The sequence below is a fragment of the Wolffia australiana genome, chromosome 3, assembly GCF_029677425.1.
Source record: "Wolffia australiana isolate 7733 chromosome 3, ASM2967742v1".
NCBI classification, from domain to species: domain Eukaryota; kingdom Viridiplantae; phylum Streptophyta; class Magnoliopsida; order Alismatales; family Araceae; genus Wolffia; species Wolffia australiana.
The window spans coordinates 11,450,064-11,474,701 of NC_135837.1; the positions used below are offsets into that span (position 1 = coordinate 11,450,064).

At 38.2% G+C, this 24,638-nt stretch overlaps 1 protein-coding gene across 3 annotated transcripts; it reads right to left on the minus strand.

Annotated features, from left to right (window-relative positions):
• Nucleotides 1-2,484: 2,484 nt before the first annotated feature.
• On the minus strand, nt 2,485-4,168 carry LOC144700936 (protein DELETION OF SUV3 SUPPRESSOR 1(I)-like). Of its 3 annotated transcripts, none has more exons than XM_078572533.1 (3): nt 4,085-4,168; nt 3,813-3,977; nt 2,485-2,781 (listed from the first exon to the last, which is right to left on the minus strand). In XM_078572533.1, exons 2-3 carry the CDS (start codon nt 3,946-3,948, stop codon nt 2,654-2,656), a joined length of 264 nt encoding a protein of 87 aa, XP_078428659.1. In that variant the 5' UTR covers nt 3,949-3,977; nt 4,085-4,168; the 3' UTR covers nt 2,485-2,653. The 3 variants fall into 3 exon arrangements, with proteins under 3 accessions (XP_078428659.1, XP_078428661.1, XP_078428660.1); XM_078572535.1 differs by having other exon boundaries at nt 4,079-4,147; XM_078572534.1 differs by lacking the exon at nt 4,085-4,168 and having other exon boundaries at nt 3,813-4,072.
• Between the last annotated feature and the right edge of the window lie 20,470 nt (nt 4,169-24,638).

Consider the following 24,638-nt stretch of genomic DNA (forward strand, 5'->3'; position numbering starts at 1 on the left):
TTTATTTTCTTAAAATTCCATTATATTATTTTCGATCAAACATTAATTATGGCACACATATATGTTGCATTTTCGACATTGATTTCAACATATTACAACAATCCGTGAAAAGGACATGTCTAATTTATTCAAGATGTAGCATCTGTGGGTGCGGGTGGAATGAGATTTACATATAAGACGACTGAGGCAAATATAAACTGCAAAAGAATTTAGAATTTTCCCATATGGGATCGCGATGGAATGGGAAAAAAACATGCGGATATCGGTTACCGATATCCGGATATCGAAAACCGATATTTGGCATCCGGTATCCGTCGCGTCCCTCTACCTACAATATCCTATACTGATATCCGTCTACTCCTCAGAGACAGATATCATCTGATATCCCATATCATATACCCGGCACCGTCCGATTTTTTCCTGGATATCGGATATCAGTAGTCAGATATCGGATGACGGACGGATACCGGTTGGGCGAGCCCTATTTGACACATTGGTTGAGTACATCTTCCATCTTTTAATAAGTGAGTTACCTTTGAGCATATGTAGTGATTTTCGACCCTTAAGACTTATTTGTCCAATAAATTATCGCCACTAAATGCTCTGAATCAATCATAACTGTTACATTTAGTTCATGTAAATAAAAATACTCATGGAACTAAAGATTATTTATTATGAACAACTTGTTCACTTTAAACATGACCAAGAGAGTTAGCTCAAGGCACCTATAATTTAAAAAACAGGAAAAATTTAAAAGATGTATGAATAATTATTGAATATAGGTAATCGGACGAAAAAATCAAGATGAATGAGTATAAAGCCATATAAAAACGTATAAAAGTAACAGCACAATATCCTGTTATCAGGTATAACAACACAAATATAGGATTAAATAACAAAAAAAGAACAAAAGTCTATTCACCGCCCCCAATTTAGGCATAAACTAGCAAGATGAACAAACTCACTAATAAAATTCCAAAAAAACTATAGCACTCCATAATTGTGTTTGAAGATATTAACATAGGTAATTCTGATGCAATCATTCATTTAAATGCGAGAAGATTATGTTTTTCTGAATGCCTGAGACATATTGACAGGAGTAAAAGTAAGTCTCCCTCTTTGATAGAACAACCCCTTCTAACCACTACATTTTACAATCTTAAAAAATCTAGAGGCCAATTTTTGTCCTTATGACGTTGAATTTTCTATTTCGACATCTCATTTGAAACAAACACAAACTACAGTTAATGTTAGTTAAAAATAAAATGTCGCTCCCAATCATTTCTGTAAAGGTGATTTATGCCCAAAGATTAAGCAAATGAAACACACTTTGTGGACCACCAAGTTCTTGATATTTTACTACCATTGCATTGACTTGGAGATTCGTTACTCTTGTTACAATTACATTCGTACGACTTTTTCTTAAGGACAAAGAGGCAACACTGGATTGGGACAGTTAGCATTTTACATGCGAGTCTATGATCATATTCAACATAGGGAATAAAATGCAGGTTAAGGGTGATGCTCAAATAGTTGGATCATGAAGGTTTAGCTGGAGATTCCTAAAGTCTCTCAATCTCTTCCCTCCACTTGATAATGCAATTTCCCATTTCATGAAATAGAAATGTTATTTGCTCCAGGTACGTGATATTCTTTGTTTGAAACATTTTAATGGCAATAGAACCCCAATTCTTCAACACAGTCATGCCATGTAATTCAAAGCAATTTTCTCTTCTGACTACACTTGAGATGTTTCAAAACTGAAAGGTTTCCTTTTAGTTTTTTTTGCTAAACACATTGTCTCAGCGTCTTGCCTTTTTTAGTATTCTAATTGTCACAGCAGGTGTTGCCCAAAATTAAGTTGCAATTGAATATCTTCTGATTGAATAATCTAGGGTCCTTCCTTCCTATTGGGAGCCTTGCTTTATTTATAATAAGGGTTATCCATTTCTCGAATTTCATATCAAAACTTGTAGACAATGTGTAGTCTCTCTTCCATTTGGGTACATCCCGCTGCTGGAGTTGGGCTTTTTGAATGGCAGATAAAACTTCCTGACCATGGTCAAATATCTCATTAGCGATCATCCCCATTACAGACTATTGATTTTCCCTGCCATTCTGCCAAAAGAGGTGTGTGAATAAGTCATCTTTCTTCCACATCTAATTGGATCATTAGTGCTGGATCAGTAACTGGCCTTAGTCCTATGCTCAACTTGAACTGTCCACACTATATGCAATTAGAATGTTGGCAAGAACAATCTGGATGACTTGCGCCCATTCAATAGAGATAGTTGATTTGTTCTCCCTGGACTCCGCAGGCTCGTACCGAAGCTTTTCATAGGCTTAATTTTGACCATTATCTATGCAGGGCATAGTATGGAAACTAGTCTTATATTCGTAAACTGATATCAGCCTAAAAACACATGCACTAATTTCAATCCCAAAATGCTGAAAAATTAGCTGACGAAGCAGGATCCAGAAAAATGGACAAAAGTACAAGCCATATGATAATAGAAAGGTTAGATGCGAGAGCTTCTAGGATCTACCAGAGGGATCCAAAAGAAGATGAACTGGGATTCTTATGAGCATAATAAGCGTTTTATAGAATGACGAAGATAGGGAGATTCTTTGTTATGATGACCTGTCACTTGAATTACTTTTCCGTCTGGCTTTCCAGCTCCCTTCTCAACTGCTGAGAGAAGTCATCGTTGACATCGTCATCATCCCAGTCGTCTTCCCACTGTTGCAACACTTCTTTGCCCTCTTCCTTATCATCCCACTCTACAAAATTGCAGAATTGAAGCTCAAATATAGTTTAACATCCGAAATCTGAATGAGAAAAAATTGCAGTAAAATTCTCAAACATCAACAAATAACCCAAAAACCAGCCTGGCACTCAGGACTGAGGGTTAAGTGACACGCAGGGAGTAAAAATTTAAAAACCCAGAAAATCAAGATAATATGAATGCTAACAATCCAGAAATTTACCCCCACGAAACAAAACCACAACAGACTGCTCTGCAACGGTTTTGTTCCTCTAATGCCTTCATGAATTCCAAAAACGAAAATGGGAAGAAGAGAAAAACAAGGAAATCTTTGGTCATCTTTTGTTACTCCTTTTAGATGGAATCGATTCAAGCGTTTGACACTGAGTGAACTGCAAGCAGACTACTTATTCACTCCTGTTTGAGCTGAGCTGAAGAGGAAACTAGAGCAACTAATTACTATTTAATCAAATTCCAAGATCAAAATAAAACGCATAGTGGAATTCAAATGACTGAACTCTATCAAAACTATTACTTGCTTCGTTATTTCATTAGATCAAATAAAGCTCTCCCACATCAAACAAAATAACTGTTAGTGGACATGGTAGTCGAAAAGAGGAAACCAAATAAATATGCAACCGCGTCATCAATCGGAGAAATAAATACCCGATTGAGTGTAGCTCTAAGGGTCACAGATCATAGCAATGAAACTTCTCTCCATTCATGTACTCTTATATCTATTTATGCAAATGTAAAAATCAAAATTAAAAGCAAAGTGGGAATTCAAAATACTGAACCGGGTCAAAAGCGATTAATTGCTTCCTGAATTTCACTGCCTGAAAGAAAAAAACTACGACCAGATCACATTTACAACAGGTAAATGGAGATGATGGTCCAAATAGATGAAACCAAATATCTACAACGTCATAAACCATCGGAAAAACAATTGCCTAATACGGCATAGTTCGACGGAAAATCACAAATCGTATCAAGTAAAATTCGCAAAAAAGGGGCGTGGATATTTCATTCTATTCACCAGCTGCCCACCTTCATCAATCTCAAATTCTTCGAACTCATCGTCATCCTCAAACAAATCCATCTTGACGATTTCCTCCGCTGGCTTTGCCCCCTCGGCTGGTGCCGCGGCTGCCGGCGTGGTTTTCTCAGCTTGGGCCGTCGCCATCTTTGGAAGAAAGATCGAGGAGTGAAGCCCTACCGAAAAAAATACCGATCAAATCGCGCAGCAATTACAGATCAAGCTTTGCACAAACAAATCACAACAAATATGAGGAAGAACACAAGTAGGGATCTACGCGAACCCTAGATTGTGCCGAGCGCCTTCCTTCGTTATCTACTCTCCGGCCTTAATACAAGAATAGTAACTTGTAGATTTCTTCACTAGGAAGATATATGTGTATTTGGCTTTATTTATTAACTTATTATTGTTACAGTGGATAGAATTTCATTTGAGTGAAAAAACAATTATATCCCTTATTAAAGACTGTAATACTGGAAAATATAGTGAAAAAGATTTTCAGAAATGCAATAGATTATTAGAATGAGGGGCAAAGAGAAGAATAGAGAGAGTTGTAAGTGAAGGGAGAATATCATTATGATTGTAGAATAAGATGGACAGTAAGAGTTTCATTTGAGGGAAAAAATAATTATATCCATTATTAAGAATGTACTACTGGAAAATAGAGTTAAAAACAATTTCAGAAGTGCAATAGGTTGTTATATTGAGGGGCATAGAGAATAATAGAGAGATTTTTAAGTGAAAAAAGAAGATCATTATGATTATAGAATAAGACGGACAGTTAGGAGGTGGAGAGAGAAACCAAGAGATATTTTTGAGAGATGGAGACTGTACAGAAAAAGATAGTTGAGATCAGAGAGAGAGATAAATAAAAAATCATTCATGCATGTACACATGTGAAAAGAGACTGAGGCAATCAAAGAGAAGCGTTCTGAGGAAAATGGAAAAGAATCTGCCAATGTGAGAAAGATAGAGGAGAAGAATCATTTCAGCTATACAGTCAAATTGAGGATTGCTGATATTCGATGTGGTAATAAATTTTTTGATGAATACTCAAATGATTGTTTTTAATTAAAAATTGCTGATTTCAATTTTAAAAGTGGACTATGGGTTGAAATGTATTGACCATAAAGCACTCTAGAAGATACATCATGAGGTATATTGTGTAATAATAAGATAAATTGTTGCATAAAGAACTGAAAGGCAGTTAGTCAATCATACTATTACTTTGTTAGGTCTACTAGAATTAATCATTATTATGGAAGTGCACCGAAAAAAGGGTGGCATACATTAGAAGAATGCCGATACCTTTTAAACCACATGGATGTAGTATATTAGCCCCTCCTATAACTAGAGCGTCTTGTTGGTCTGTTCTACCTTGTCAAACAAAAAGTGAAGTCCAAACATTGTTGTCATATTCCGTTGCATGTAACATATTAAAATATAGATTGATGTAAAAAGTTTTGAATAGCCTTGATCAAAATAATATCAAGAACAATAATACTCTGGAACTTTATTTTGGAGGTTTTTCTTCCTTATAGTGTAATATTACCTCTTATATGATACTTGAAAAATAATAGTGGTGCTATTATAGGAAAAATAAAATTGAATTAAAGATGTTATATTGTCATTTGAAAATAAAATGTGGTGTGCAATAAAATTAAATGTATATAGTAGTAAACTTATAAAATTAATCAAAATTGATTAGCAAGAGTATACATTCTCATCTTCATGTATCCCATGAAATCATTTAAATATTTGTTATACAGTTAAACTATGCTTTACAATAACATTAACTCAATATTGCAGATTTATCCACTTCTGGGATAAATTATGATCTTTTCCCAAGTATTCTTCGTCTAATGTTCTATGCAAACCTTGTTAAGTACAAAGTATTTTTAAAAAAACTTTTAGAAGTGATATTGTGAGAACTTTCATTTAAATTAGTTGATAATAATTATATCAAACATAAATGATCAGTTGTAAACAGATTGTGAATTGATTTTCCAAATTATTTCATATTTCCAAATGGAAATAAATACTATTTTTTAATTTTCATTTTGGAATTTGTGATTTCATAGTTTCATCATTCACACTGGTGTGTTGCGTTGATTATTACAGAAAGCAATGATTGCTGCCATTCAATCAAATTCAATGGTGACACGAGGGACTATAATGCAAAAAATATTTCCAATAGGACAATGCAATATTTTACTGATTTATATGTAATAAAATAGTAAATAAATATATTTTGACAATAAAAGTGTTTTATTTAAATACGTGATATTAGTGAATTTCATTAAACTACCAATGAATTAACACACATAGTAGTGCACTCCAAACTTTTATTTCATCATTTTGTGCCTATAGTATAACTGTAATAATATGAATGAAAATAAACATATAAATACAGAGATATTAATGTAATATATACATTTCACGTTATCAATGACAGTTGAGGAGAAAGAAAATAATGGGAAGGTACTAAAATAAATGTAGCATAAAACCACATTTAATTTTTTTGTTTTTCATTTATTTTTTCTGTTTCTTATATCTATCAATATTTAAAATGGCTAAGACAACTTAAAGTCCAAAAAAATTGGCTCGGAAAAATTTTAAGCCAATGTGAAATGAATGTAACAGACACTAGTCGTTAATTTTTACCGAATAGGAATGTAGCCACCTCAACGTGATAGTACATTTCTTTTAGGATAATATAACATCGTAAATAGTGATGGGAATCGTCTACCACCGAAGTTTAGTATCAGCTAGCTCGTGGAGCATGGACGAAAGGAGAGACCCAGCCTTGAAGTATTTGGCCTAGTCAATGGGCCCTCAGAGGTTGACGTTATCTTCATCGTATTTGTATCGCTTCTTTCTAGTCTTGAAGGCCGTATATGTGGACCGATGTGCTCCTATGTATGGGCCTCATTACCCTCCAAAGGACTCGTAGGACCCTTTTAGTGGGTCTCTTTCCCCTTCCCTCAATGGGAGGCCCATATTATACCCCTATATAGAGGGTGGGGGGAAGGTATCCCTTGTGGAGAGAGAATAAAAGGAGAAAAGAGTGTTTTATTTTTATTGTACTTTTTACTTTGGCTTATTTACTAAAACCTCACTACAGACTAGGCATTATTTGGGAAACCCTAATTGGCGCCAGCATTGCTGCTGTTGCCGCCGCCATGGTCACCGCTGCCACCGTTGTCATTGCTCGCTACCGCTACAACTGCTCAAGCCATTATCGCACCTGCCAAGCCGCGTCCACGCCCGACAGGCTTCGGCCCGCACCAGCATAGATTGCCAAGTGTGCCCACAACAACCGTTGCCATGCTACATTGCTGCTTGCACTTGCACATGCCCCCTCCCTCGCTAAGGTGCTATCCATGCCCGCTCAAATTGTCGTACCGGTGTTGCCGCCGCAGCCCCCAACATCACCGCTACAAGTGCAGCTGACCTTCTTCATCGCCGAGGCCCATGCACCGTAATAGTGCTGCCACCATCGCAGACCAGCACCACAACCATTGTCGTTCGTCTGATGCAGCCTAGCACTCGCCCTGCCATTCTCTACCACCGTGATCCTCCACACTCTCAATGTAATTATTTGCCTTGTCCCACCTTGCCTCGATGTCCCCCATCATCACCTCCCCCAGCGCTGCTGCACGTGCTGCCCTGCCATCATGCTACCATGCTCGCCTCACCTTCGCGGGCGCCCACTTGCGCGCCCACATGCAGCAATCTATGTGGAGTGCATGCCGCGCGTGCATCTGCCGATGCACCTTACATGCCATCGTTGCTGTGCTACCACCAACCATGTCAACAACATGTCACACGTCTGCTCTTGTTATCTTTATTGCGGATGACTAGGTCACATTTAGTCTAGTGTGCATGCATCCCTCCCTAATTATGTGTCCCTTTATTTCTTTCCGCGCCTCTCAAGGTTGTCTTCACTGCCGGGGTAAGGAGAGGGATAGCTAGCAATAACATTCCGAGGGATAGTATTTCTATCGGTATGTCATTGGATGGACTTGTCGAAGGTGCGCGCACAAGCAGTTGTAGCCTTGCTTGCACTATCGGTCTTCAATTTGGCATCCAGATTATTGAGAGCCTAGTGACATATCCAGGACCCTCTGATCGTGATTTATTGATCGTCATCGTGATTGACGTCTTTTTTGTGCTTCTCATTGAATTTGTATGTGCATCTGCATTGTCATCCACTTGCATTAGACTCTTCCAATTGATGCTAGAACGGTCGTTCGATCCTGACCTGTTATTCTGAATGAAAGTGGTTCAACAGACGAATAAAGTTTAGAAGATTAATAGTAAAAATGGAAAATAAGAGATATAGCATTTCTTATATCATTTATTCAAAACTGATGGACTTGGGAGTTAAGTAGGCTAAGTATAAGTTTTATTGGACAATGGTCATAAGCTAGGTCTGCATGTACTTGTGGTTATGCTAAATATACGGAATATACATATGTCTATAATATATGTATATCCCTACTCCAAAAATATTTTCAATTTAACGGGTAAGTTAGAGAAATAAGTAGTCTTTGAAGATTGAAGACCGTGGACTTCAGGTCAGTGTATGGATTTTGTAGAATTTACCTTATGAAGTCTACATAGAATTTGGTTGACCCATGAAATCTATCAACCAATGAAAAATCTATTTTTAAAACTAGTTGAAATCATTTCCACAGACTTGAGATTTGAAAAGCCAAAACCATCTTATACATGCATTCATGATTTAGGCTCATACAATGCCCTAACATAGTGAACTAAGTGGGTAAGTTCAACGCACAAGACCAAATAATCTTGACTTCAAATTTGGATGATGAACTATACACTTGATTTGTGACTAGATACAAATTTCTAGATCAGTTGAAATTCATTTGGTTGGTAAAAAATATCAACCACAATAATGCTGCTATCTACTAGTAACCTCGACTGATTAAGCTTAACATTATTTTGTACCAAAAAATGGAAATCAGTTCAATGTTTGATTTTTTAATATTAGTTTTGTAATATGAATTAAAAATGCAATGGATTTAAATAAATAATTATATCAATTGATGGGATGTGTACCAGATTGAGGCAAATAAAATATTAGTTACTTTTTGCATCTTGTTTTTGAGTCAACCGTACATGAATTAATTGTGCATTTTTTAATTGTTTGATAATGATCAAAGTAATGGAAGTTTCCAGTATGAAACTTGTGATAATTTAAATAATATTCCAAGAAATGTTTGTTTCATATTTGTGTGACACTATGTTGGACAATGTAGGTTGTGTACATTAGATGAGCATATACAATTTCGTGCTTGACCATGCTACCTTGTCCTTATTTTATAATATTTATTTTCTTATTTACCTTGACCACGTGATGTCGTTTTATCAAGGTCACAGTTTCTCTTGAAGTCCCAAAAATACAATTCCACTGAGTTGTACTGGTAAGAGAAACAAAATGGCAAGAATCGTAAGACTTGTCAATCTAATTCAAAAGTTGTGTGCATTTAATGTTGCCATTTACTCTCTCTTAAAGGGGAAGAGCACCCCTTATTTTTAGCCTAGTTTTTTGAAGTTGAAAGGTCTCTTCTCAACCACTTTCTCTATAATTGAGATCTCCTAAGAAAGATAGACAAGGCCATCAAGCTTTTGCTCCCATTGTGATCATCTCACATACGGCAACCAAGGGAAGAGCAAGAATCAAGGATTCATTCTCAATTCCTTCTACATCTTGGATTCCTTTATCTTTGTGTGTTGATTTCAGGGTTGATCAAAAGGAAGCTCGAAATGGAACGAAGATGATATAGAGTGAACATACAATGCAAAAGAGAAGAGGCAACGCCCTGAGTTTGAATCATCCAAAGGTGCACATTTCGATTCTTAAGTGTAACAGATTGGAGGAAAAATAAATTTGTTTGATATGCATTGAGAAAATCTAGAAGATACTAAGAAGTAAAGAGGTGAGAAATATTTGAACGAAAAGGGGAGTAAGTTGAGCATTAAGGAGAGAATAAAACAGAAGAGTGATGAATAAGAGAGAAATACATAAAACTCAAATCTGGTGAGCTATATTTTATATTATATTGAATAAATTATTTTTTTACACAGATTTGTCAATATATATTATGTTGTATACAAATTATCTCAAACACAGGCTATCTATCAACTACATGAACATACCACTTTGGAAATCATTGCTATCTATTTTTTTAGTTTGCTTGATTATTACATGAATTCTAAGAAAGTTTATATGATTGTGGACATTATTTAGACTAGGATAAGTGGGCCAATGAAAGAGAAACATGTTAGAAAGCGGAGGACCCAAACCTCCGACAAAGCGAAGGGGGCTAAACACGTCAAACTCTTCATCAAATTATTTTGTTGAGATCCATTGCAGTCGTTATTACGAAGTGTTTTTGCTTGGGGAGAATGAAACTTAAGTTAGGGATTTCAAAAAACTCCCGATCACATATCCACGATACAGGAGTAAGGATTACGCCTAAGCTGGATAAAAATCTGTGTGTTGATCTTCTCCAACCATCCTATACTTGAAAGGTATAAAACCATATAGTTCTAACTCATTCCCCTGTATGCATAACCTTGAAATGATACACTAACAGTATTTGATACCCATCATGCCAACCTCCTCAAACTCCACTCATAGTAGTTTAACCAAAGTTAGAGGGATTGATAAAGTTTCATCAATACAAATAATTATTATGTGGGAAAAGCATGTATACTATGGTGGACCAATCATATCTTATAGTTTCTAATAATCAAACTTGTAGATTATGATTGCTGATTCCAAATTAGCTTGGATGGTTTCTTGGGTGACTATAATATGTAAAATCAAATAATGGAAGCACTATGAGTTTATAAAATAGCATTCATTGAAGTTGGTAACACTCAAAATATAGTATTCTTGATAACATGCATTTTTAGTAGCTTAATCTCACCATATTTACATGTTTATGTTACATTAATTTAATTTTATATGCATGTTATCAATCTGAAATGACACTATTAATTATTAGAATGATATTCTTAATGTTTTTCATATTTATGTATTTTTTTGAGATTTTTTTGATATCATACTCTGAAATAATATAAAACTTTGAGTATGTATCATTTTGTTTTTTGAATTGTTCGACATTAGATTCGTAAATATATGATTTTTCTCTGTCCAAATATATTTTTATTTTTATTTTTCAGTAAATAAAATTTGATATGAATTTTAGCATATATTTTAAGTCATTAACTTTTGCAAAGCCATGTGTCACTGTTCAACAAATCCAAAGGTGACCAATCACAATTTACGATAATGATTGGCAACGACCAATCCTTAAAATCCTTAATGATTGGCCTCAGCCAGTAATTTAACTAAACCTTTATGGTATTTAATTATAACCAATTTGAGTTTTGCTTTTTACTAGTGCAGGGTGACATGGTGATTGGGGACCATCATGACGACGCCTACACAGGACGAGTTCAACCGCCCGAGCTGCCTGTGCTGACGTTCGCAATACCAGTTTCAGATATTCTGCTTAAGTTTGCTCGTAAGTTTTACATGCTATTTCCTTGTGTTTTCAATTTTGTCGATTGATCAGATTGGGCCATTATGTTTTGGGCCTTGTCTGTTATTTTCTTTCATCGTTGTAATGTTCCTCAAGGGGGGACATCGTCTCGCGACAGTTTTTCCCCCTATTGTCGGCCACTTGGCACCCCCTTCTCCCTATATAAGGGGACAACATGCCCAAGGAAGGTAGGATATCATTTGAAAATTTGAAAGTTTCTTTTATTTGTTGAGTACCGTTCCTTTTTAGAGAGTAGAGTGTAGTTCTTAGATCTACAGGAGTTTGATATCGTGGGGTCTTCGTCGCCCGCATTCAACGTCCCACGTCGAGACCACTCCATGGAGCGAATCGCCGTCGACAACCTCTCTCCCACGTTTCAGCGTCGCCACTGCACCGTCACCATGCCGCCACTTCACTGTCGCCTCCATGACCGTTAACGCTACTGCCACCTCGTCATAGTTGTTGTTGCCACGCCCACTCCTCTATTGACGCATCAAGAAGTCTCGGTGCCATCTTCTATCCCTACAACGTTGTCTACCGTTCAAGAATCATGATCAAGGGGAGCCTCTTGATCACTGTGGAGTGTTCCTGAGCCTTGTCGGAACTGCTCCCCGCCATTTGTGCCACGGACGCCAAATGGCACGACATAGCCATCGCGCGGCCAGCGCCGCTATCGCCATTGCACGCCCCAGGCCTAGAGTGTTCCCTGGGGGTCATGCGGCTATCCGCATGCGCCCGCCCATGCGACCCCACCAATGTGCACCCCAGTGCCGCTCAGTTTGCACCGTTCGGAGCCTGTGCACCAATCTTGCACCCCAAGCTCATCGCGGCGTCCTCAGCACCGCGCGCCCACGTTACACCCGGCCCCGAACAACACCGTGTCGAGCAGACGTCTATTCTCTAATCCAATGCATCATTTTGGATAGATGATGAGTCATCCTTACCACGCCAGGTACCCCTCGTCTCCTCTCATTTATCCGTATTATTACGTTCTTCAGTGCCATCATCCCTTATTTGTTCCTTTGCTGCATTTAAAATACGAATCGTATAGGATAGCCATCTGTGTGGAAAGTTAGGATATTCCTTTGTGGTAGAAGACTAGTCTATTGATAACAGAAGTTGTGAACACCTTTGGGCTGTTGCAAGCTCCTTATATCCTAGGTATTTTGTTGGTCTTAAAGGGTCATTGAGAGTCTGTTCGTGATCCTTTCCTTTCGGAACTTTAGTGAATCGTTCAACTAGTTAGTTGTTGCTTTAATTTCTCACCAACGAGTTATCTTAATACTTGCATTTCATAACATTTTAGATTCATAATTCTCTTCTCTTGTGTTGTAATACGAGCCGACGATCCCGGCAATCTCGTATTACATCACATGGAAGAATAAAAAGGGACTCTTTTTTTCAGAATAAATGCACACGGAATTCAGAGATGTTATTTTTAGGTGATCAAAATTTCATTTTGATGGATGAACATCACAGGAAAGATACATGCTGAAGAAAAGAAGAATTCAATTGAAACGAGGATTCGTATATTTCATTTTAATTATTCATCGCTGCACAAGTGTCAAACTGTGCTGGCTTTCAAAGGGATTGAGGAGATGTTATTTTTAGATGATCAAAATTTTATTTCGATGGATGAACATCACGGGAAAGATACATGCTGAAGAAAAAAAGAATTCAATTTAAACAAGGATTCATATATTTCATTTAGTTCTAAAAATTCTGATATTCAACTAATATTTATAAATAATTAAAATGACACTTCAAGGAATATAATTAAAATTTGTAAAATTTTTAATAAATTGCTGGGCAAAACATATGATCATGAAGTTCAACCCTTCATTGAGCAAAGAAAAGTAATTTTAGAAAAAGGGTTTGCATCAATACTATAGAGACTAACTTCAAAGAAAATATTTTTTACATATTGCATGATCATTGATATTAACTTGCAAAATGTTTTCTTCAATTACATATTGAATCTAAACAAAGTTATGGTTGTATGGAATGTGTATAACATATATTTTACTTATTGGCATTGAAATTTCATGGATTTAAAAGTATTTAATTAGGTTGGCTTTTGAGTTGAATTATTTGTTTCATTATCATACATATTTTAAAATATTATGCAAATCAGTATTAAAACTAACCTTAAAATATGAATTCATGGATATGGGTATGGATAATCTCATAAGCCCCGTGATTGGCATCATTGCCCTGTTTGTTTTTTTCTTAGCTTTCATTTAGTGGTTCTCCTAGTTTCTATGTTACTTTTTGAATAGCTTATGGGAGTCTTGCTCAGTAATTATTTTATATCACTACCTTCTTTTCTCTTTGTTTTAGTTTTACAAAAGGCTATCATATGCATAGCCTTGATGACCTTCCAAATATCTCTCTATAGGAAGTCTACCATTGACAGGGCTCCAACAAGGTGAGTACTAACTGAATGGATCAAGGATTCACAAGAACATGTACCAACACAATCTGAGCCACATGCCTTGTGGAACCAGGATTTGGAATTTATTTTATTTCTTTTTGTTTCCTTGCATTAGGGACACTACATGTTTCAAGTAGAGGGTGAGAAAACTTTTTTTTCCAAAATTTGTTTTTCCTTGCATCCTTCCAAGTTGGGGCTAGCATTCACTTGTATGAATTTAATCAAGACTATCTTGGAGAATCACCCACTCCATGTCTTCAAAACATAAGTATATAAGTTAGGCTTTTGTAGCAGATCAAATATATCTCTTATTGGTATTAGTTGTGGTCTAGATTATGTGATTTTTCTCCCAAGTGGTAGGATGAGGAACAAACATGAAAATGAAAGGGACGAAGTACTATCGTCCTACGGGAATGCTGACTGAGACGCTCATCATCCATCCTTGAATATGTGAATCATATGTCGAGTTTTTCATCCCCACTATGAGAATCCCTCTTTGGATAAGATGGTGATTTCTTCAACTAAACCACACAAGTACCATTCCTTGAGCCACCATGAAACACCTTTCGCAACTTATTTGTGGATCCTCTTTACCCATCTTTTAAACTCACGCCTCATATTCAACACAACTTCACTCATTCCTGTAGGTACCCATTTATTCCTCGCTAGTCCTCAAGGCTTATGATATGCTTACTCCCAAGTTTCTTCTCCTCTTCCCCTTTGTGATACAACTCTCTTATGATATATTTTCCTTTAGTATCCCTCTCTTTATTTTGATCTACATCCAATCATCTTATTTCATCTTCTTCCTACTAGCATTGGATACATATAAGGACGTGTCATTGATCAACCATTATCTTTTCTAGTATTAAGATTCCAATTATATTAACCCCCTTTGAAGAAATACTGAAAAATTAAAACAATACGAAAAAATTTAAAAAAAAGGGAGAAGGAAATAGAAGTAAAATATTTATGGGGTTTTTTGTTGACTTTGGAAGCACTTAATGTTGCTCTTTATGATTTGTTGATCAAATTATCATCCATGTTTAGGCCATACATACCATCTTCATTGCTTCTCTCGTACCATTGATGTGTCGTCCATTTTTCTTCTATCACATGAGTAAACTATGATGGAGGACCATCTCGAGGACGACGCCACGATGACGAAGAACCATCTCGAGGATGACGCGATGGGACGTCGTCAGCCACGCCGAGCAGCTCGCGCCGACGCTCGCCACCTGGGGTTTGAGTACCCCGCGTAAGAACTTTTATCTTTTTACTTATGCTCATTTTCATGTGTGTTTGTATTTTCGGATTCGTGGACTGGGCCAATGTTGTTGGGCCCCGTCCTCGTCGTTTTTACTTTTTATGTTTGTATTTTGAATTTGTAAGGAGAGGTCGAACCACCTCTCGCGACGGTTCGTCCTCTCCCACGTTCACTTGGCACCCATCCTCACTATATAAGGGGATGGCATGCCCAAGGAACACCTTGGAGTCATTGTTGAAAAGTGTATTCACAATTCGTCTCCCCCCTATCGTAGAGAGTAGTGTAGGGGGTTTGGCTATCCCCACCCCACATCGAGATCACTCCGTGGGTAGAGCCCACGTCTCTCCAGTCGAGATCACTCCGAGGGAGACGTGTTAAAGCGCACCGTCGAGATCACTCCGGTGCGAGGAAAGAGTTTCAAGAAGCCGCCGCCATCAAGAATCGAAAGAGGCCTTCGTCGAGATTACTCCGGGGGTCTTGGGAGATTCAAGAAGCGTCGCCGACATGCCATCAACCGGGGAAATCTGCTCCGCCGAGGGAGCACACCCCAGATCCATCAAGAACTCCTCTTTCTTGGAGGGTTCTTGGTTGTTATAGTTCAAGAAAGCCATTTCTTGGTACCTTTTCCCACCTCCACCATCCATTCCCCTTCCCATCGCGTTCTTGATCCCTCCTACCACGTTCTTGATCCATTTCCCCGCGTTCTTGATCCCTTCTTCCATGTTCTTGATCCATTTCCCCGCGTTCTTGATCCCTTCTTCCACGTTCTTGATCCATTTCCCCGCGTTCTTGATCCCTTCTACCACGTTCTTGATCCATTTCCCCGCGTTCTTGATCCCTTCTACCACGTTCTTGATCCATTTCCCCGCGTTCTTGATCCCTTCTTCCACGTTCTTGATCCATTTCCCCGCGTTCTTGATCCCCTCCTCCCACATTCTTGTCCATTTCTTCCCCCCCCCTTCCCCACGTTCTTGATTCACCCAATTCTTGACCCTCTTCACCCTTGCACCCCTTCCCCTTTCCCTTCCAACCTTTCTTGACAGTCCGCCCTCTCCCTCTTTCTTGAACTTCTTACCCCACCGTCCTCACCCCTTCGCGCCCTGATCCTTCTCCTTCGCGCGCCCGCGTCATCCACCCCGCCACATTCCCCTGCGCGCGCGCCACCGCGCCTTTCTGGCTGCGCGCGACAAGCGCTGTGCACCCACCCGCGCGCGCCCTGCGGCGGCGCCAGCCCGCGTGCGCGACAAAGGTCGGTAGACCCAGCATCACCGAGTGCCTTCGCCACCAGGCTGGGAAACCTGCTGACCGGAACGTGTCGTCGCTAATTGATCGTACGACCCGAGCCGTCCACATCTCGCCTTCAACTCGACGGGATTACACGAACGCCTTGGACTAGTGATACCCAAAGGTCAGTCTCGTCTCCCCTCCATATTTCCAGCATTATTATCTTCTTCAGTCTCGTCTTCCGCTATCGCGTCCTCTGCCATTATTGTCATCATAAATCTCGGATAGGATAGCCACCGTCGTCGAGTGTAGGAATTCTTGAGGTTGAAGGATTCTCGCTTGATTTTTAGACGCCGAACATTCATGGGTCATAAAACGCCCCTCACTAATTAGTCGTCTAGTAGGTCTAGCGGGTCATTAGGAGTCTGATCCTAGGATCATTCCCCTCGTTGTCCGGCGTGACTTACACCTCTCACCCAACGATACCTACAACTGCTCATTCGTTCTTTCACTTCATCAGCTTGCATCTCACGCACCCATTCATTCCCTGTGATGTAATACGAGCCGCTCGATCCCGGCCGACATCGTATTACATCAAACTATCTAAGTATTTTAAGCCCATCATTTATAGTTTACATACCCTACATCCATTTTTTCGAGTCATCTATCATTATATTCTCTTTACATATCGTTAGATAGGAGCCTTGGATTTGATTCCTTTACAAATAATTGATATTATGTGTTTGTATGAGAGATGAAGAATGGCTATCTCTTACTTTCAGGAGAGAGCAAATATAGTGGGAACCACCACCTTTGAGTGAGTGATAAGAGTAAACGAGGGAAAACATCACCTAGATTATAGTGTCACAACAGGCGTGAAGTAAGCTTCACTCTTCATGACCGCCCGCTCTTTCCAACATCTCTAAGGAGCCTTTCATGACTATTCTAGCATTACATGGGTATAATTATACTTAGAGGTGTGGTTGATAGTATGATTACTTTAAGCTCATATTGTCAAAGTCAGGAGGTACTTAGAGGGTAGAGTTGTGTTTATGTCCTCTTCCATCCATACAATTGGATCTATAAATTGACCCCACGATCTTTGTAAAAAGCATGTTTGAACTCACTTCTTCATAGAGACGCATATTAAAATAAATTGAAGTTTTGAAGGTCCATCAATGGTTTCTTTGTATCTCGAGTGCTTGGAGAGGTTCAATAGAGAAGTGGGGAGGCTGATCTGCATCATGAAGATGCCTTGATCGTGGTGGAATAAAGGGATATAAGGTCAGCTTATTCCCTTACATTAAGTCTTCTCCAACACACTTAGGTAGTTCATTTATCTTCATCATCCATCATCTTCATTCATCGCTATTCTTCATCCACCTCCATCCTCAGACATTATATTCCCTATCTGTGTTCATCTATCATTCAATTCACGTGTCCCCTACCCCTATGTTCCCATCTTGGCTTCCCACATCTCACATTATAAACCCTAATTCATAAACCCTTCATTGAATACCACTTAACATTCAGTCCCATCTCAATTCATGTCATCCTCTCACACCGCCACTCGTGTCTCCTCTCGTCCTGTACTGGTCAACAATCCATTACTAACACTAGCATGATATTCATCCATTTTATTAAAATGCTACTGCTACCTCTACCATAATTGCTATCTTTAGCCATCCACTTGCTTGTGCCCAATACGTAACCTTTCTCATATCCGTGACTTATCATGATCTTGAAAGTCCCTTCCCTAATATCCATTCCCTGTGGAGATGATCCTTACTCATCACTATCTAAGTAAAATATTTACAGGTATGGTTTATAAATATTATTGATTAAAGTCAATTTCAAAATGACTTAATGTTGACCCTAATTTTGAGTTTATCACTTCCGAATAAGCCAAATCTCGACTTGGGACACAAGAATTCATTTTGAAAACTTATACACCTATGCGTTATATGACTTTCACAATTTACACACTAAAAATCACCTATCCAGACTTAAAATTAGCTATTTAGTTTCCTCATCAATTTTGATTGTTCATTCTTTGTTTATAACTATAATGACCTTATTATACCAGCACAGGAGATATCAAAATCCCAGCTTCTACTCCATTTTCTTGAATTTTTGTTATTACTATTTTCCTTCTTATTCTCACAGCTATCATTTAACTTTATCTCTTTCCATTTGAAATAAATTTCATCATGTGGTTTACCTTTTTGTTAAACCTATTCTCACAACTATAGTATATTTTTTCTCATTTGCATTGAAGTGAAATTCATCACGAGCTGCACAGTTTTGTGAATAAACTGTTCACTTGTTTGCAATTTATATATCCTTTTAGGTTATCTAAGATTCTTCAAGAATGACCCAGAATTGTCAAATTCATGCAGTTATTAAAAGAGTTTCATGTGGCTGGTAGTGCATGTCATTTTTTTAAAGTATGGGAATTTTTCTAAGAAGTTATTCAGGGTAATCACGTGCGTTGTATATGTTTCTGTGTCATTGATGTTGTAAGTTTAAACTTCCCACTTTTGTTTTGAACATGAAACTGAATTGACATCATAACATGAAGATGCATCCTCATTGATTTTCACGCGGAGCTTAATCTTAATTGGCTTCTTAACATGCTTGTTGATAGCATGTTCTTAAAACATAAGTGGATAGTATTTTTAAAAGCTAAATTTTGGGGTAATTTACATGTTATCATGAAACTGTCAATTTTAAATAGAAGTATCATGTGTGTACTACTTTCAACTAAATTCAGATAAATTTGAATGAAGTGGTTAAATGGTTTAAGTGCATGAATAATAAGATAATTAAAAAAGGATTAAAATACCAAAAAAAATTATAAAGGCAGACTATAAAATTATAAAAATATGATTTTTAAAGTTTAAAGGTTATTTTTATATATAATTCTCAGGTTTCATAATAAAAAATGAGCTGGTACAAAGCATCCAATGACATCGTAAGTCTAGACTGGCTGACATCATGGTCTTGGTCCACCCAATCGAGGACTAGGATCGCTGCTACAATGGTAGGACTACAAGTGGCCGTACATGAATTGAATGATCATGATCGTGATTCAAAGATGGACGTTGGTAGATCATCTGGCAATCCATCCAACGGCCAGGATTGCATCCCGTTGAGCGAGCCCTATTGGACCATGGATGTCACTCGTGTTGGTGGTCCATCGGATGAGCCAATTGTAGGTTTATGCATGACACAATATGTAGTGCAATGGGAGAGCACTACATCAACAGTCCATTTATTATTCAAGTATCTGATGATCAATGAGATGGCTGATACATCGTCTGCCACTGAACTGACTGATCCAATAATCCATGGAGTGTCACATTGCTCAATTTCTGCCATGCCATGGGAATTAAAGAAAATTAATGGCTAGATCAAAATGTGGTATGTAATCATACACATTTAAAGTTATCTTGGGATCATTTTGATGTGTATTGTCTTCAATTTTATAAGACTGTTGCATTTCATGCACCAAGTAGAGCAAGTGATAAAAAAGTGTTTTAATCTTATTTTTATACATTTTTATCATATTCAAGAATTTATTAAAAAAATATACTTAAGACACTGTGAATTTCTAATGTTCTATTGAGGATGTAATCTATGTTACAGAGAAGAAAGAGAATAAATAAAATAATATCTAAAAAATTTGGATTTATTGGGCCAGCTAGGACAGGCCAGGTGCATCAGCACCCAAGCCAGCCAGAGGCTGGCGGGGGCGAGTACTCAAGCTGTCCCACAACCCGCAAGGGACAGCGCTTGGCACGCAAACCTAGCCGGCTACAAAAGGACCATAGAGGCCCTTTCAGGCCCATAGAGATGCCCATAGTTAAGATGAAGTCGCACACTCAAGATGTACGTTGTTTTGATTCATTAAAGGATAAATGTCAAAATATTTATATTGTCGAGAGTTTATAAATTTCCAGAATTTTGATTTAGAATCCTACAATATACCTCACTCACATCAGGTTGGGTCGAAGGCAAGATTGTCACTGCGCCCCATGGGGCCACGATCTAAAGAAAGCAAGAAGATAATTGGGACCGACCTTCGGGCCAGCCAGGCCCAAAGCCCATGTCTTTTCAGGCTTATGAGTACCGACTCACATTAATACATCCAGAATGTATTAGCTACATCTTAATGAGACGGTACAATGGCTACATCTTATCTCAGCCTTGGGTGAAAGAAATGACAATTATTTGATGTAATAGTTTACCTACCTCATAATGATGACGCGTACCTTCAATATATAGATACTGATTATTCAGTCCATTACATGCATTTGACTCAGGGGTTTTCTTCTGTGCTATAGTGAAAATTAAGCACCTCTATTTTCATGTGTCATACAACAGGCAGGATTTCCTACTTAATGAATCAGAAACTTGATGCTCTCCGCCTCTCATGCTTCAGGATGAAAGTACATTCTTGTATGTACTTAACCAAATGGCCATGCCTAGGATAGAATTTTTCAAGGGAGTAAATATTGCTCAGCATCTCATATTCATAATAAGTAGCAAATGCCTTATTGAGCAGATATTGTTCCCACTAAGGTGGAGACTGAACAGTAGCATAAGACACTTTGTCATAGGCACAATACTTGATCATCGCACAATTCTACTTGTTGCTGAAATAATCCACATGATGATTTTCTAGCCCATAATTTCACAAATACCTAATCTAATTGCATCAAATGCAAGCTCAAATACCATTAAAACCTTAATTTCACCTGGATCTATTTCAATAACTTATTGGCTAACATAGTCCACTAAAAATGATGTCCCCTAAACTAATCCGTCCTAGGAGACATAATGCCATAAAAGTTGCTCGATTTGATATGATGCATGATGGTAGATTTCGTGTCAGTTTAATTGAAAGTATCAACGGATAAGCTGGTGTGCTAATGAATTTGTTTTCAGAACCCAACACAATAATTTACTTTTGAAACTGATATTCTGTAACAATACAAATTGCCTAATTCCATTTTGACACTCTACTGTTTCATAATTAGTCAAATAATTACAGGATTGTAGCTGGCATTGCTAATGAGTTCACCCGAATATGTCAAATGGGAACACCTTATACCCTTCTGAAGTGTAATAATACAAAATATAGAAGATTTTTGTTAAAATGGTACATAATAGTACATGAAACCTAATCTAAAAGCTCATGTCACAAATAATGTATCGCCCTGCATTGGTGTACAAAAAGTCTTAATTAAAACATTTAAAGATAATATGAAATTTAAAATATCTTAAAAAGAAGTCCATGTCAGAAGTCGTTGACTAATTTTAGGTCATTTTGAAAAAGAATTTTTACTTGCTGATGGACCTAGGGTTGAGTCCCATTTAACAAAATGTAAAGGGTGAATTATACATTGTAGACTCAGTTGATCACATTACAAATTATTCAACAACGTATCCCTGTAAAAGTATTCAGGGATAATCTTGCAGATAGAGTCAGTTTTCTAACGTAGACACTTCTTATACTGGGAACTTTGAAAATTTTTTTGACCCGAATCTATCCAAATATCCCTGGCTCCCCCATGTCGGACATCCGTGAGATGCCAGAGGAATGCCTTTGTTTAGTGTCCCTTCTTGCTGTCCCTTTCTAGAGCTGGACAACCTGGATGCTCATACCAGCATGATATTCTATTACCAGCACAGTATGATCGACTTGATCCATTGACTCTGTGCAACTGATATATCACTGTGTGAGTCAATAACATAAGAACCCACAAAATTGACCAATGAAAATTAGTTTTTTCATAATATTTATATTTAATTTCAGGGCATAGAATTCCTTATGAATTAACATCAAAGATCAATGTAATGACTTCAAATAACTTAGGGTGAGAGTTTATCTTTGATGATGGGGAACTATCATTTAATACGTGTAGAATCTTGATTTTTATGTATATATGCATAGTTGTAAAATAAATCCGTTATGCTAGTGAAACTTTTGAGAATTAGGAAGTATGAAACATGGCTTCTAGGACAAAGGTACCCAGCGAACGTCTTGAAATCTCTTCATGGCTTCAGGATATTTACATTTTTACATCTAAGATAATAGTATTAGTATATTCCTAACGAGAAACATTTCACTTCTACTCAACTAATATATTGTTGATAACATTCATCTGTTTAGAAATACAAAGGGGGGGCCAGATGCCCAAGATCCACACTCAGAAGTGACACTGCCACGGGTGGCAGAGATGAAGTAATAGGTGGCACAACATTCTCATCCGCCCAGGATTAGGCATCCAATATCTAGGCTCTGAAATTCAGAAAATTTCTATTTAAGTCCTTGAGTGGTCTAATTTACCTTTTTGGTGGTTAAAAATCCTCCATAAGGGCAAACGAGGAAAGCAATAATTTTAAGCGTAGTGCAAATGGCAGTGTCATCTTTCTCTATGAAGGCTTTCATGCTATCGCCAGAAAATGTGTAGGAACAGCTAAGAAAACTCTTTTTGGTACAGAAATCAGCCATTTAATATAAATGATAAAAGTAGGCTGAAGAAAAGTGCGGTAGTCTTCTCAGAGATACTAAGATCATGAATCTGGCGTCGCTCCTTGATAGGATTCTCGGTCCGTTGTCATAGATCGTGAAAAACCAGGGAGACGCAAAGCGCTCCTATTGGGGGCGTTTATTTCCCGCAAAGTTCATTGCTTGATCAGGGTTTCCTTTTGCTGTATGAAGAAGGTTTCCCGGGCCAAACAGACCCAATTTCGTTTTATTTTCGTCTGATCAAGCAGTTCACGATGATTGATAACTGCCATCTAATAAATTTAACTCGCGCTAACGGACAGCACGATTTACGCTGTTTCTCCGCTATATATGACGACAATTTCAGGCAAAGTATATTTGGACGTAAAAGGCAAAGTCAACACGAGGAGGAACCCACGTCTTCTTCTGCAAAGACCTTCGGCAACCGAGGTTCCGAAGAACGCTGACCTAAGCAAGAAAAGAGTACCAGAAACCAGTGCTTAAAATAACAGCACACAACTAAACGGACCGCCGTGATGATAACGCGGCCTCCATCATTGCAGCAATATCTCTTATCAAAGAAGATAGACGCGAGCTGGGTTTGCGGAAGTTCATTGATGACCCGGTCGTGTAACGCCGCGAGGTGCTCTTGGTGGTCGGACACAGCATCGAAATCCGACACAGCGTGGCGACGGTCTACAGAATTGCGCCGAAGCTTGTAGCTCAGGCACCGCTTGGGCGTCACTTACAGCTTGGCAGCGGAGCGTTGTCCTCGCCGGACATGCGGACGGCAGGATAAGGAGGAGAACGAACAACGGAACGCAAATACTGAAAGCTCTCCTCATTGCCCAAGCTGAAACGCCGTCGCTGCTATATCTGTTTTCCTGCAAGATAATGAGGTGCAATAGTATTTGGCAACCGGCCTTATTTATTGGGACAGTACACCATTCTCTGCTGTAGAGAAGCCCAAGTGGAACAACTAAAGATGCTCTTACCAATCCTTTGTATGCTAGTGCTCTTCCGAGTCGTTTGAGCATCTACTACGCCATACACAAACAGGTCAGGCTTCCACGCAAAGACTGGTTTAAGTCCTTTCGGTAGATTCCTTTCCCACAGAGAACGCCATATTGGACTCCTCGCTCATTTCCCATTTTGGTGTCGAGATTTCTATTGACCAACAGTCAAGTTTTGCGCGCCGTATTGACCTCAGTCTAGGTTAAAAACTTTTTATGGTTGCGATTTTTGTATCACAGCATTAACCACATTAAGTCCGTCAAAACACTGTCATAATTTTCATCTCTTTCTATCCTTAAAAACCGGTCTAGAAAGCTGTCGAAAGTAAATTTACAGTCCTTAGTGTTTGGAGTTAAATATATATAGTAATGATAGATCCATACAAAAATTTAAGGATCAATGTTATGCATTAGGCCACTCGGAACTGGACACATGGCACTGCCCGTGTCAAATGCCTCGTGAACCTCCCAAATAGATACTTTACTCCCATAGGATACAGAAAATGTTCCATCTGCCTCCATGGCCCCGGACTCGGTGGTTCTTTCATCCAAGGATGAAACAATCATCCTATCCCGACACCACTGGATGATTATTCATCCTGTTAATTGTCCAAACTCCCAAACTGGACGACGTTTTCTTCCACAGACAAAACTATCCGTCCCCATTCAAATGTCCTGAAATGGGGAATACGACACTCTAATGATGAAATCCTAGAAATAACAGTAACATTAATATTTATATTTTAGGTATCAAGTAAGAGAAATTATCGAAATTCATTGGAGTCTTGGAAAAAATGAGCTT